At 40.4% G+C, this 15,296-nt stretch overlaps 1 protein-coding gene across 1 annotated transcript in view; it reads left to right on the top strand.

Annotated features, from left to right (window-relative positions):
* Positions 1-15,296, top strand: part of slc24a3 (solute carrier family 24 member 3) — a 100,795-nt gene that overhangs the window by 61,968 nt on the left and 23,531 nt on the right. Inside the window, exon 3 of the mRNA XM_020651080.3 lies at positions 13,524-13,600. Within this exon, the coding sequence (XP_020506736.1) occupies positions 13,524-13,600 (77 nt within the window). The remainder of the gene's footprint in view (positions 1-13,523; positions 13,601-15,296) is intronic.

The raw sequence follows: 15,296 nt of genomic DNA, 5'->3' as shown, positions 1-15,296 counted from the left end.
GTAAGCACTTGTAGCAGAAAATAAATGTAACCACATGCTGCAGTGTGTGTGTTTTGTGTGTGTGTAGTTGCATGCTTTCTTATGCACTAAACTGTTAAACACTAGCAGGCATAAGGCCAAGGGGTCGAGCATTTTATCCTTACATCATATTTCACTCATGTATGAGTTGCTGTGTACATGTACTTGGCGTGCTGACTGTGTCTGTCATAAGCCGCTCAGTCCACAGAATAAATACATGAGGCAAGGATACTTGGAATCACACAAAGAACCTACATACATGACAGTGACAGAAAGGCACTACTAGTGTTTTGGTCATATCTCTGTGCATTAAAAAGCCACATTTAGAATGTGGACTTCTCACTGATAGAAAGGATTGTAAAATCTCCTTAATAATGTGTTTTACTACAACAGGGCAGCTGTGGCTCAGTTGGTAGAGTCGTCGCCTCTCTCGGTTGGTTGAGGGTTCGATCCTCAGCTGGGCAACATGTCCTATGTATCCTTGGGTAAGACACTTAACCCCGGATTGCTCCCTCTGCTTCAGTGGTGGTGTATGAATGGGATTAGTTACTGCTGATGGATGATACTACATAGCGACCCAACCATCAGTGTGTGAATGTGTAGGTGTGTCATGCAGTGTAAAAGCGCTTTGAGTAGTCATAAGACTAGAAAAGCAATGTATAAGCTCAAGTCCATTTACCATTACCTAACCGGAAGGTCCAGGGTTCAATCCTCAGCTCCTACAGTCATATGTTCGATGTGTCCTTGGGCAAGACACTTAACCCCAAGTTGTTCCCGCTGCTTTGTGGAGGTAATGAATGTGTATGAATGGGATTAGTTAATACTGATTGACGCTTTATGTAGCAGCCTCTGCAAACAGTGTGTGTAGGTGTGACCTGCAGTGTAAAAAGCGCTTTGAGTAGTCAGAAGACTAGAATATATACAAGCTCGAGTCCATTTACCATTTAATGAAGCCATCCCTGGTTCAGTCTTTAAACATACCATGAAATCACATCTCTTGTTCAGTCTGTCTTAGAATCACACAGACCATCCTTCAAGGTACAACTGCAAAAACCCACAGCACTTCTCACTGTGGAGCTACAGTAAATAGTTCAGTTTGGCTAACTTAAGCTTTGGCTAGCTCATGCTAATCAAACTACTCAAATACTGTGTTGCCCATATTCTAGCGGTAATATCTCAAACCAACCAACAACACATCTGTGCTGGGCACAAATATAAGTAGTGTGGCATCGGGTAGCCTACCAGTTGTGTGCTTGCCCCATGTACACAGTCCTACAGTCCTTGTTACAGCGGCCATAGGTTTTGAATCTGTTCTCGGCCCTTCAAATGTTTACACTCTGTTTAAATAAAGAATAAAGTTTCAGTATCAATTTCTCAATGTATGTATAAACTACCAATGAAAAATTGTTTTTTTTTGTATCTTTTATTACAAATTTTATTAAAATTTGTTTTCTGTTTACCAAACTACTGACTGGCAGAAAGGGGGGAAGTCCCATTTCACATCCAGGATGATGATTATTTTTTCTGTTCATTTTTCCTTTGACCTCCCCATGCTCTTCACTAAACCTTGTGTGTGTGTCAGCTTGTGCATGTACTTTTACGTGTTGTATTGTTTTTGTTTTATCTTCTGTTGCTGTTCATTTACCAACCTGTAAAGTGAAATCAGACTCTCTTGAGGGCAGCATCATTTAAAGTTCAAGCTGAAGTTGAAAACCCTCGTCCAGAAAGTATAAAACTAAGTCATGGTGTCAAAAAGAAGGTGTTCATTTAAGCATTTCATAGATGCATTGTTTCAATGGTATATCACAGATTAGTTGTGTTTTCCTGACAGCACTATCTTTCTCTATATTTCTGTGTGATATGTGATTCCATGCATCTCAACAGATGCTGAGCACGCTTTTGTCAGAGATGGGGGAAAAGCCATCTGTCATCTGCATAAAGCAGCTTCTTTTCTGCTGCTCTTAAAACACAGCGGCCTCCTGAGATCTGTTTAATGATGTATAGGATTATTCTCTCTCTCTCTTTCTGGGAGTCTTTGTCTCTATTTGAGCTGCAGAGCTCTTACGTAACTCTTTGTGGCATTACGTAAGTGTTAGGGGTGGCAGCAGCCTGAGTTGGGGTTGGGGGGTCGACTGTTGTTTCTCTGCCCCTGGAGTGACGAGCTGTCCGTCTCTGCTCGGGTCAATCCACATTGATCTCACAGAGCTCAGGGATTTGACAAGTAACTGCATGTGTGTGAATTTGTGTGTGTATGTGTGTATCTGGGGCTTAAGCCTTGGCTTTGTATGGTTCTCAGAAATATCCAAAACTGCAGCAGTGATTCATCATTAATATTAACAGTATTTATTGATGAACATTCAATACTTGAGCACCGTGTTCAGGGAGCTCATCGTTTTTTTCTTTTTAGATCATAACTGCCTAAAGAAGGACGAGGACTTAAAGGATTGGTTCATCCAAATCAACAAAACAAAGGAATGGAATAAATAGTTTTTTATTTGGTAGTCCACAGATAACTTTGTTTATCGAATAAATACAGCAAAACATTAATTCATCATCTTTTTTTCCCCATGTTATCCCGGACGAGCCCCATTTGTTATTACCAGCTTGTCTAGGCCATAACAGTCAAGGGAGGTCCACACAGTAAACTAGCTTTTAAGGTTTTATTTTATTCAATAACAAACCAAAAAAAAACATGGCAGAAGGTTGTCTGTCTTGGCTGTCCAGAGGAAGGGAGAGAGAGAGAGAAAGATATCTGTGGAAGCTTGGCTTATATGCCCTTACACTCAGGTGAAGCCAATCCGTAATTACAGGTAGGTGGGCGGGGTCTCCCAAATAACCAGTAACCATTAATACCCACCAGAGGAAGCCAAAACTCTGTAACCCAAAAATAAAACAACAATACCAAGCAAGACTCCATGGCCATGGCCGTCACACACTAAAGAAATATTATTTTGAGACTTTAAAATGTAATTTTGTTCAAGAACTACTACCAGATATAGGCTCAATTATTTCTCCATCATTCTGGTGAAGCACACCTTTGACAGACTGAACTGTACGGAATCATGAATGCCAAGCTGAATCAATCAATCAGTCTGTCAAGCCATATTTATGTAGCAGCTTCAAAACAAATTCAATACACAAATATATATATGTATAGATATCAATAAATATCCATGATTAAAAGCGGTATAAATAACAATAAAAATACCTTTAAATGGTAAATGGACCTGAGCTTGTTCTTTTCTAGTCTTCTGACTACTCAAAGTGCTTTTACACCGCAGGTCACACCTACACATTCACACACTGATGACAGAGCTGCTCTGTAAAGAGACAATAAGAAGTAACTAACCCCATTTATACACATTCATATGCCGCCCATGAAGCAGCGGGAGCAATTTGGGGTTAAGCATCTTGCCCAAGGACATGTTGTTGCAGGAGCTGGGGATCGAACTCTTGACCTTCCGTTTAAAAGACGACGACTCTACCAACCGAGCCACAGCCATCCCTCTCAAGCAATTTAAGTAACAACACAAAATAAATTGAGAACAGAGTAAGATCTTATTGAAGGCAGGGTTGGTAATTTTCTCCTCATCCACTTTTTAAGATTTTGGTTGAAATTGTCTTTAGGTCCTAACAGATTAATAACTCGTGTTCTCTGAAAAAGGAAGAAAGAAAATCCATCATCTGTAACAGTCTGTAAAAACTTCAACCAATGTCTGCCACGAGGTACCAATCTGATGAACCAATCAGACCTCCCTGTCTCCCTGCTCGTTCTCTACCCCTTGCGTGCACTAGTCCAAACTCAAAGCTCGTCACAGATGAAGGAGTTTATCCTGTGAGTTTTTCATTGGCTGTTGTGAGGAGTAAAATTGTCTTTTTTTTAACATGTATTTTGATGACCTTTAGTGTTTACTTACTGTTGAATGAGATATGAGATGGTGTCGTTTCTACACGATATAAGCAATGAGCTGAGGTCTGCTTCTGGAGCAACGGCGCTCGTGAGGGGCATGGCTTTTGAGGGAGCACAGAGGGTAGGGGTCGGGTGTAGACGGAGCACTGAGGGAATGTTGCTTTCAAAATCATGCTAGTTTTCGAAAAATTACCAACCCTGCCTTTAACAGTAAAATGTAAATAAAACAAAATATAATTAAATAAAACATGAAAATAAATTGTAAAATAATCCCACAATTAAAATGAATTATGCAATTACCCTGAAACATTCTTTGCTTAGGTTCGATATAAAAATTGTCATGACATTGAAATGTTATGTGAACATGTTCTTTTCGTGATTTGCTTCAAAGATTTTAATTTGAAATCCATGCCAGGTTAATCTCCTTGGTTACACCAGCACAGGCTGATAAGACCCCTTCTATGACCCCAATTATTTGGGCATTAACTCTTTGGCTCTACTATTAGCTTTTTCCCACCAGTTGAGTTTCATCACTCTTATTGGTTCATGAGTTTTGATGCATTCTGCCCCGGATAGAAATGGGATTTAATATAGGTCAACTTCCATTAAGTTATTTCCTCATGGGGAAATGTATCTTGGACTTAAAAGCTGAACACATAGAACTGCCTCCAGAAAAGTCATAAAAATACTATTAAAGAAACTTGTTAACAAAGCAGCACACTAATCATAAGCACAAGTACACAAGTTCTACATGTTCAACATGCAACACAATGCCATCAAGCTAATGCACAACCCAGCAGACTCAAAAAACATTATTTCAGATTAAATTGAAGTCTGAACATAACAAGTTTTTAAACCCACAGAGAGACTTTATTGTCAGCCTCACATTTATTATAATACTTAAAGTGCTTTGATTTCCTCCCCATTTCATTATCATTATATTTGCTAATCTTAATATTAGAATGATCAGTCTGTTACCATATATGTGTTCATGCTACATACCATTACCATTATTACTGGCATTGGAAATAAATCTTATTTTTAGTTGTGGTTGTTGTTGGTGCTCTGTTTGTCTCTATCTGTCTCTCTCTCTTTCTGCATTTCCCTCTCCACCCTGTCTTTGGGCAGATTGCTGTTCATCATGAGTTTGGTTCTGTTTGAGGTTTCTGCCTCTAAAAGGACGTTTTTCATAGCCATAGTAAATTTCAAAAGTTCATGTTGGGTTTTAGTAGATAATGTTCCACAGAGTATGTGTTAGACCCGCTCTTTTTGTGAAATGGTGAATGGACTTGAGCTTGTAAAACGCTTTTCTAGTCTTCTGACTACTCACAGCGCTTTTACACCACATGTAACACCTACACATTCACACACTGATGGTAGAGGTTGTTATGTAAAGTGACCATCAGAAGTAACTAATCCCATTCAAACACATTCATACGCCGCTGACAAAGCAGCCAGAGCAATTAGGGGTTAAGTGTCTTGCCCAAAGGACACATCGGACATGTTGCTGCAGGAGCTGGGGATCAAACCTCGGCCTTCCGATGGAGAGACAACGTCTCTACCAACTGAGCCAGAGGCGGTTGTCTTGAGTTTACATTTGTTATGAATTGGCACTATACACATAAAGATTGTTGGTGTGTTTTTACAGAAAAAGAACAAATATTTCCAGACGATAATATTTATCTGGGTGCAGGTTGAAGTCTGTATATTATTGCTGTCTTAAAAACGGTTTTATTATGTAGATATAGATTTTTGAGAGATGCCTATAGTAATAAAAAAAGGGCATGGATTGTTCTCTGGTAGAAATCAAACTGCTTTGGAACATGATTGGTTATTGTGAATGCTGTCATGCTTTGGATCATTTACTGTTTATAGTAAATCTGTTCATATCAGAGGGCCATCGATAGTCAAGAATGAATAAACTAAAGCAATCACAGACTAACACAGCAATGCACATGTTCAGCCATAAGTAGAAGAACAACAAGTGTCGGGGGAGATAGTGGGATTAACCCAGCTCTCCCATTCACACATTAGCTCTTCAGCTCAGGGGTGTTAACTTCCTCTGGGATCAGCTAAGAGGTGTTATTTGAAAATGATGAACATCCTGGATAGCATCACATATCACAGTTTTTTTCTTTCAAGGAGTTAGAGAGGAAGACCAAAAGACGTACATGTAGGAAATTAACTTATCAAGTGGACACAACTTCTGACAAATGATGCTTCATGTCTGCTGGGTGTTTGTACAGTAAACGTCTGGACCAAAAATCCCCAGTGTCTGACTGGACAGTTGTAAACTGTGACTAGTCAGTGGTATTCTCTTATGGTTGCTCAAAACTTGACTTCCACACTTAACAGAAATTCTGGTCTTCCAGTACAAATGTTTTCAGCTCATGCCAATGTGTCTTCATTTCACATACAGAACATTGCATTGTTTCATGGACTGTATAGAAGAAGTTGACATGAACGTTTTTGGAGACCTCTATTTTTAGCATTATTTCTCTCCATTTTTTTTTATTTAACCACAATCCCATTGAGATTAAGAACCTGTTTTCCAAAGGGGACCTGGCCATCATGTTTTTGAAGACAAAAGTTGCGACATTTGGATAAAGAATGAATCTGCATCGCAATGTCTCCACCATCTTTACATTGGTTTGCATGTCGCAGGTGTAGAAACTAATAAATTCCTGCTCTCAAGCATAACCTGGTTTGTCACCTATTTTACCCTTAAAGACGGCATCATTTCACAAATGTCATGATGTATTGAAGAAGACTTTAGGATTGACAGGAAACCAAGGACGGTTTAAAATAACTTTTTGTGGCATTTGAGTAAGTGTGCGGGCGTATCTTCTTCCTCAGCGGACAAATATTGCAAATCCAGTATATGTTCTCGGAGAATATATTCTATGCTTATGGGGAAGTCTTTATCCAAACCTGCTGGGGATCATTCACTGTATGTTTTTCACTGAAGTTTACCACTTTCAAATTGTCCTTTATAGTGTCCTTTGATACACTAGGACAAAAATATATTTGCATGAAGTCTGCCTCAAATTAACCCTCAGTTTGAACTGAGTTAAAACACATCACTACAGAATTGATACACCATTTATGATTGGTACAAATCATCAGAAAAGGACCGCAGAATGAAATCCATTTATCATAACTACAGAGCTATTAATAACAGTGGCTGAAGGTCATACTCTTCTCTCTTGATTAATATCATGATATTGAACTTTATTTCTCGATCTCAAAGTCCTTGATGACATTGCAGAAGTAACAGATTCAAATGGAGAAGGAGGATCTGGCAGTACTTGTGTTCTTACTTTTAAAGGAAGAATGTGCAGTCCCTCAATTAAACAACTTTTATGTGCAAGGGGATGAGCCGGCCGGCCGGTCCGTCTATTCTAACAAGATACGACAACATTACAGCCAGTGGGACTCACGCGTCACACCCTGGTAGATGCTTAAATGAATGGATTTGCTTTATTGTACTACTTCAGTGAAGACTCATACGGGCAACTGGTGCATTTGATGATCTTAAATATGCCCTGGCTCTGAGAGGGGATGCTGCGCTATATTTTTGACATAAATGTATTAAGAAAAAGCAAACCCATGAAGTGGGATGCAGCCGTACATTCATGTGTCACATTAACATGAACACATTTTTTAGTTTTTTTTTCTCATTCAGTTTAAATAAAGAAGCCACAGCTTTATGCTACTGATTGAATTTAGATATAATCATGGTTCTCTCTAAATCTTCATCTGAAGCCTATTATGACTCAAAAAGCTCTGCTGCAGACTGTTAACAGTGTGTCCATCCCTTTTTGCAGGCTTTAAACAGGTTTCCAGAGGGGCTGCAGTCTGCACTTAACCAGACAAAATGCCAACAGACTCAGATTATACCTTAATGCAGCAGTTACTGTAAATCTTTTTTTTTCTCTAAATCCGCGGATTATGCAACCCTTTTGTCTTGTCTCTTTATGACATTCCCTTTTTTTTTATACAGAATACTTAACAAGATTTGTACAGTAAGAGAGGGTGACATCAGCACAGTGATGATGTTGGGCCTATTCAGACCAGCAGAAGCAGCCATATGGGTTTATTTAATCCTAAATCAGGACGGATGCTCATATAGGACTGATTCTTTTTATTTGAGGAAGCATTTTGACATTTACATTTCAAGTGCTTAGCCGAGGCTTTTATCCACTGTGTCAGAGGACAACACAAACATAAATCCTGTGTGACATCTGTACATTGCACGCAGCACGCATGGCATGTAACCAAAGCCTCCAGAGATTCAATCGTCAAACAGTGAACAAATGGACCACATCGAGGAGGAGCAGGTGCCCCTAAATTAAAAGTGAAAATGATGATACACAAATGTAATGAGAAGTTACTTACACTAACATTCTTCTCTTTTAAATAACAACTTTTTCCTGTATTTTTCATGGTTTTTCTTCACTAAAAGGATTTGTAGAGACCATAACATAGGACAAAAGTAGACAAAGTTCATGCACTATCAAAACATTGCAGATGATCCAGAATGCAGCAGCGTGGGTCTTCAACCTACCAGAGGAGTGACCACAGTGCTGGGGACGCTGCTGCACTAACAGACACCACGGCGTGATGCTAAAGGTTACATTTTAAAGCATAAAAAACTATACTGATAACTCGAGAACCTTTAATTTATACAGCTTTTCTAATAAAACAATTTTTTGAATATGATTTCTATTTTTAGTAACGATACAATTAAGGAAAGGTATGGAAGTCTGATTATACTATTTAAACATGTCAGCCAGTCTTCTCCTGAGGAGGATATCAGAGCAAGGTTCAGGTGAAAGGAAGGCTTTGACACTAAAGTCTAGCCTACAATAATGTAAAAGAAATACACACTCCGAATTACACACACGCACACAAACACAGCACACATCTCTGGTAGGAATCCAGCTGGCCGTTGTCCACGCCGGCCTTGGTCAGGTTCAGTGAGCCTCTAATCTGTGAATTAAAAACACAAAGACTCCTCAGATGCTCCAAAAGAACGAGTCACGACAGCAGACCTAGGACTGTTGTTGTGGTTATTTTTGGGGGCTGTGGAGTTGGCTGAAGATGTGTCTCATCAGTATTCACAGAGGCCTCTGTGTATGCCTGTGAATGTGTGTTTGAGAGTGTGTGTATGGGTTTTGTCATTTTAAGGAGGAATACAATGTGTCAGATGTGAGACGATACAGAGACTGAACTTAATTGTTTTCTTCCCTCCACGCTGTGACTCTGTTTGGATCCATGTTTTCTTTCTCTCTCTCTCTCTCTCTCTCTCTCTCTCTCTCTCTCTCTCTCTCACTCTCTCTCTCTCTCTCTCTCTCTGTGTGTGTTGTCTTTTAGCTGTTCTGGCTTTGATGGTTCGGTGGAAAATGCATTCCACTTAAAGAAAGTAAAGCAGTTGTTTTCTGACAGATTATTTCCAACAGCAGATGATATGCTACACATTTCTAACTAACTGACGGACTCTGTCACCCCTTTCCTACATGAGCTGAACTCCTGAAAATGTTCCTACATTTCCTTCCAGTCCCCTTGTGAAATATCTGACTGAGGTTGAGATTAGCCAATATGGGAACGCAGCAGGTAATAGTATGGAACATTTAGTGCAAGGAAGTGGATGAGGTTGGGGTTAGGGGATGACGTTGGTCACATTGAGTGAAGTTTGCTGATTTTTGCTGTTTTTTTTCTTGCTGGCTTCAGTTACCATTTGTACTACTTTCTGTCTGTTTTGTGGATACATCCTTATTATTGCTGTTGTGATAACAAACTCAAAAAAGGTCACTGCTTTGGAAGACTCCTCCTGTTGCTCCCCATGCTCGCTCTGACTAAGCTGCCCACAGTTCTGAACAAAAACAGAACACAGCATTTTAAGTTGTGAGAGCGTGTCCGACAACAGATAAATCTCCCTCTGTGATTGAAGGTCAGTTCCTGAAAATATCAGGGCCTGAATGTCCCGAAATTATTTAGAAAATGTCACATTTGAAAGAGGCTTATGTTTGACATCTGTGGTGTTCGGCTGATGCTGTGATAGAAGCAGATTAAGAGCAGAAGTTTCAGCCGTCTTAAAGGAGGTGGGAAAATAACAGAGTGTGTTCTTAGAATGCGTAGCATGTGGTTGTAGTTGCCTTTTAGGAGATTACAACATGATGAGTGTCTGACTTGGCATATCATTTAAGTGTTGTGTTATGTATGGATATATATTCCAGCCAATGAGCTTTCAAGGTGTAAATTGAACACTTATTACAGCACACTAGACGTGGTCCAACACTGATATCAGTATCAGAAAATGCCTTATTTAAACTCTTACATAGGATATTGGGTTTTGTTCTTGTTCTTGTTTTGGACGATCCCAATGGTACAAAATTCTGTTACATCAAAAAAAGACTCCTCACAGACAAAATCCAACATTTTGAATAAACACAAGGTACTTGTGCCCTAATGAAAGGATGAGGGCTCAATGAAGAAACCCCTTTTCCCAAGTATGCTGCTATGCACTACTGATAAGTTACATAACCTACCTCCTCATGGCCCGTAGTTGCCAAAGCAACCAAAATGGCACCACTACCTTCAACAGACCCAGGCTACTTTTATACAATGTCGATACTGCCTACCCAATTCCCTATTATTGGTCCCTTCAACTCAACCCTGACTGACATAACCAAAAGAGTCAGCTAGATCAAGGACATCATAACCAGTCAGGGAATCATAGACCAGAACTAAACTCTGTATTTGTGGATTTTAAAATGTATATATTGGAATGCCTGTTAAAGGTAAAAAATGGTAACAGTACACAAGCAGGTGCTAGTCTAGCAGATTGTAAAACTAAAAACTTTGGATTCACCTTTTGACATCTGGTTATTTTCTCCTGACCTGTCCCCAAGCTTGATGCCCTAAGCCTGTGTCTCGCTATGTGTGCGAATGTGTGCAATTAGTTTACTTAAAGATTAAACATTGGTGTCACGCTAATTTGCACCAGAATCACTTGCTGTTGAAACTAATTATGTTTATTTTTATTAATTCAGGCACAAAAAGCCAAAATCAAATAATGTATGTATGCTGAAATGCAGCCGTCCGCCACTAGCTGGGGCTGTAGTTCTGGTTAATCCTCTCCCTCCTCTACTACACGGATGTAAACCAGCACAGACGACTTCTCAGTGTTGGCCATGTCAGGGTTATACTGGCATACGACCATTCGAACAGACCAATGTGTAACCAGCACAGGCATGAGAACAATGAACCTGCTCTGAGGACCGAAGGCTGATGGTGCAAGAACTGCTAACTTCAGCCACATTTGGGAAATCTTTCTGACATCGTGGTAGGAAAGTGATGTCAGTCCAAACCTGTAATTATTTTCTTTTAAACTGACCTTAAGTAAACAGAGCTCATGTAAAAAGTGTAAGATATTGAATTTTAGGAGAGGATTAGATCAGAAGGTCTATATGATTCAGATAAGGCCCTAACCTTTCCTTTCAAGTCAACCTTTAACTCCCCATTTTCAACGGCAGCTCCACATCATGTCATCATTTTTTTTTAAGATTTATTTTTGAGCATTCTATGCCTTTGTTGTAGAGACAGGACAGTGGATAGAGTGTAGAATCAGGGAGAGAGATAGTGGGGAATGACATGGGGGAAAGGCGCCACAGGTCGAATTCAATCCTGGGCTTGCCACTGGAGGACTATGGCCTCCGTACATGGGGCGCACGCATTAACCACTAGGCTACCAGCGCCCCATCACGACTATGTCTCAGTTTTCATTTCCCTTCCTACAGCTATCATCTCTTCCTTCTCTCTCTCTCTCTCTCTCTCTCTCTCTCTCTCTCTGTGCTGCTGTCACATCCTATGAGCCGGCAGGCCCGTGTTGTGTTTTGGCCACACAGGGCAGGCTGAGGCTGAAGCCGCCTGACTCACAACCTCACGGCTGTTGAGAGACAGAATGTCACTGCACATTGGGCTGCCTTCATGTTACACACGACGCACGACGAACACGCAGCAAACAAACTTACAGAGGGAAAGTACACACACGCAGATAGAACACACTAAGAGCCAGCCAAGCTGATCTCAAATACACATATACACAATAGACACACACGCTGGGCAGAGGCTATTTTTAGCCTGGCCAGTCGTGTGCAGACTCATATGCAACAGCAAAATGCACATGATGGCTGTGAATAAATGTGTGTCATATTTTGATTGGCCGTGCTGTCGGACAGTGATGGGTTCATGTTGTCACCTCTGTCAGGTTGGGGATGGAGGAACAGAGTGGTGTCAAAGTGATATCTCACTCACGGCTGCTTCACACTGAGCATGTTCAAATCACAACACATCTTCCTTTGGTTCAGGTGTTTGGCAGAGTACCGCAGGGCCGTGCTACCTGACCAAGACTGAAGCCAAATCAGTTCTCATTTGGTCCATGAAAATGAAGTTTGAAAAAAAAAACTTGAACAGAGCTGAGTAGGGCAACCACCGTCTGCAACGATACCAAGCTGTCATCATGACAAAAGCAATCGACGTCCTGTTAGCTTCAAATGACATAGGTTTTCATACATTATGTGACTTTTAGGTCAACTAATAAATGTGCTTGAGCTTGTATAGCGCTTTTCCAGTCTTCTGAATACTCAAAGCTCTTTTCACATTGCATGTCACATTTATCACACACTGATGGCAGAGGCTACTTTGCGACCTCCAGACCACTTTTTTTTTTCCAGATGTACAGTATATGGACATTCAGTGGAGTTGAATACGGGTGTATGCGGTTCCTGGTTCAAATCCCGTCGGACAATGCCTCTCTATGTTGAATTTGCATGTTTTCCCCGTGTTCTCTCCCAATACCCCAGCTTCCTCCAAAAGTCCAAAGAATTATAAATTGCCCTTACATGTGAATGTGAGTGTGGCTGGTTGTCTGTCTCTGTATGTCATCTCTGTGATTGACTGGCAAACAGTCCAGGGTGTAACCCCGCCTCTCGTCCAATGACAGCTGGGATCGGCTCCAGCCCAGCGCGACCCTGAACGCGAAAAAATCTGTTTAGGCAATGGATGAATGGATGGATAGATTGAACGTCATTGTTCAACATCAGTTTGAATTATAATGTAAAGTCTTGTAAAAAAATAAAGAGAGCAATAAGTTCTTTATTTCAATAGAAAACAGAAGCTGTGTGTTTTGTGCTGCATCAGCTTTTCATGTCTTTGTCTTTTCTTTGCCGTGGGATGTTTATATATATTTGGCATGAAGAGAGTTTAATTGAAAATCGCTCACAGGCAAAAGCTGTTAAAAGTCAAAAGATTAAACAAACAGATCATGAGAAATGTGGCTCGGTTTATGCTGCTTTGTCTTGTGTATATATCTTTGGATAGGGACTATTCATGCCCTACTTTTTATCCTGTGCCTCCTTACTGGATATTAAATGCAGTCGTCCATTTGACTTGAATTTGTGTGGGTCACCTTGATTACATTGTCCTTGTTTATTGTTTCTATGTTTGTTCGAATGATTCCCTCAGGAAATCTTCCTCTCTCATCTGAAGTTCATCTTTTAATATTTGTGTTTGTGTTTTTTTTTCTCTGCAGCAATCCATGAGTTCCCCAGGGATTATTTCACCAACCAGGAGCGCGTTGATGGAGCAGTGGGCCTGCACGTCCTCTGTGTGAGTCTCACCTGCAGCACTGTTCTAACTCCACACTGTTAGTAAAAGGTTCCAGTGTTTGTTAAGTAGCCCTTGCTTTCATCATGTGGGAAGGTTCAAATGAATTATACAACATTGAGCAGCATTAGAAAAAGCCACTGTGAAGGATATAAGCAAGCTAAAGTTGCAAAAATGTTATCTGGGATTTTTCTTTGCCTGCTTCCCTTTCAGGAAATCTGTGCTCAAACAGGTTGTTTAACGATTTTACCTCCTGCTTGGAGGACTATAGCCTCCGTACATGCGCGGCACACACTAACCAGTGCTCCACCAGCGCCCCAGGGATTTTGATGGTTATAATCACATGCTAGCAAGTCTTTCATGCAGGGGTGTTATAGGAAAGCCTTCCTGATAGTGCACTTCATATTTCAACATTTTTGGAGGTAGGATGCACAGTAAAATAAACCAGTTATTATTGTCTGGGCTGTCTTAAAAAAAGTTGACATAATTTTAAATGGTAAATTCAAAAATACACACACATTCCTGGTCAAATTAACCTGTATGTGTAATCCTTTAATAACAAGACATATTTTTGATAGAGTGGTTTAGTAAACACATGGCCAGGTTGCAGCTATAAATTAAACAGGATTAAAACCAAAGAATTCTGACTGTGAGGGGTAAACATGGTGCATGTTTTTAGTTTACAATAACAGCAAACAGCATTGGTAAATGGTAAATAGACTTTGAAAAAAAAAAAAGCACTTTTTTTCATGATAGGTCACACTTCATTCACACCCATCCACACACAGATGGCAGAGGCTGCTATGCAACGTGTGCATCGGCATTAACTAATCTACTCATACACATTCACATGCATGCTGACTAAGCAGCTGGAGCAATTTGGATTAACCTGGGATCTAACATCCGACCTTCGAGACGACTTACTCTACCACTGAGCCACAGCCACCCCACATCATAAACAGCAACTGACCTCTGTAACAGATCAGAAAACGAGAATAATTCTCTTTAAAAGATGATTAAATATATAATTCTGTATAAAACTGGGAATGACAGAAATAATGGCCTGTCTTCGGGGGTTAGGGACATTCTCTTCAAGTCAGCAAGGCATGCTTATCTCTGCATGTCATGAACATATCTACAGTTTTACACAGACATCAGCCACAAAGTGATCTTACAATGACACAACATACAGATAATAAAAATAGTAAGAATAATGCAATTGCCACAACAGGTAACAGAGGAGGAGGTTCACAGTGATCGCACTGAAATGACAAACTGACTGTGGAAGAGAGAGAACAGGTTTTAAAATGTGGCCGTGGCAGGATGATTGGTTGAGAGAGGTTGGGGCAGAATCTGGTTGGATTATTACTTACTTGAGTAAACGCCCCAAATCAGCTGATCACCAGAGCAGGGAGATGGAGGGAGAGGTAGAGAGAAGAAATTGAATAAATGTGTGAGAGAATATAACCAGTCTTCCTGCTTGAACTTACACTGAGCTCCATTTGTAGTGTGTTTGACCTGAGGGAGTGAGTTGCCTGATAGGAGTGAATGATTTCAGCCAGATAATCTGGAGCCTGACATGGAGCCAGTGAATGGATTCAAGTACAGGAGTGAGACCTTTTGTTTGACCTTGTTAGTACTCTGGCTGCAGCGTTTTTTACTGATTGCAAGTGATTGAGGGCAGACATACTGAGAGAGG

The sequence above is a fragment of the Labrus bergylta genome, chromosome 10 (assembly GCF_963930695.1).
Source record: "Labrus bergylta chromosome 10, fLabBer1.1, whole genome shotgun sequence".
In the NCBI taxonomy this organism is placed as follows: Eukaryota; Metazoa; Chordata; class Actinopteri; order Labriformes; family Labridae; genus Labrus; species Labrus bergylta.
Note: the sequence above shows the minus strand (reverse complement) of the source record. Positions and strands in the feature narration are given on the sequence as shown.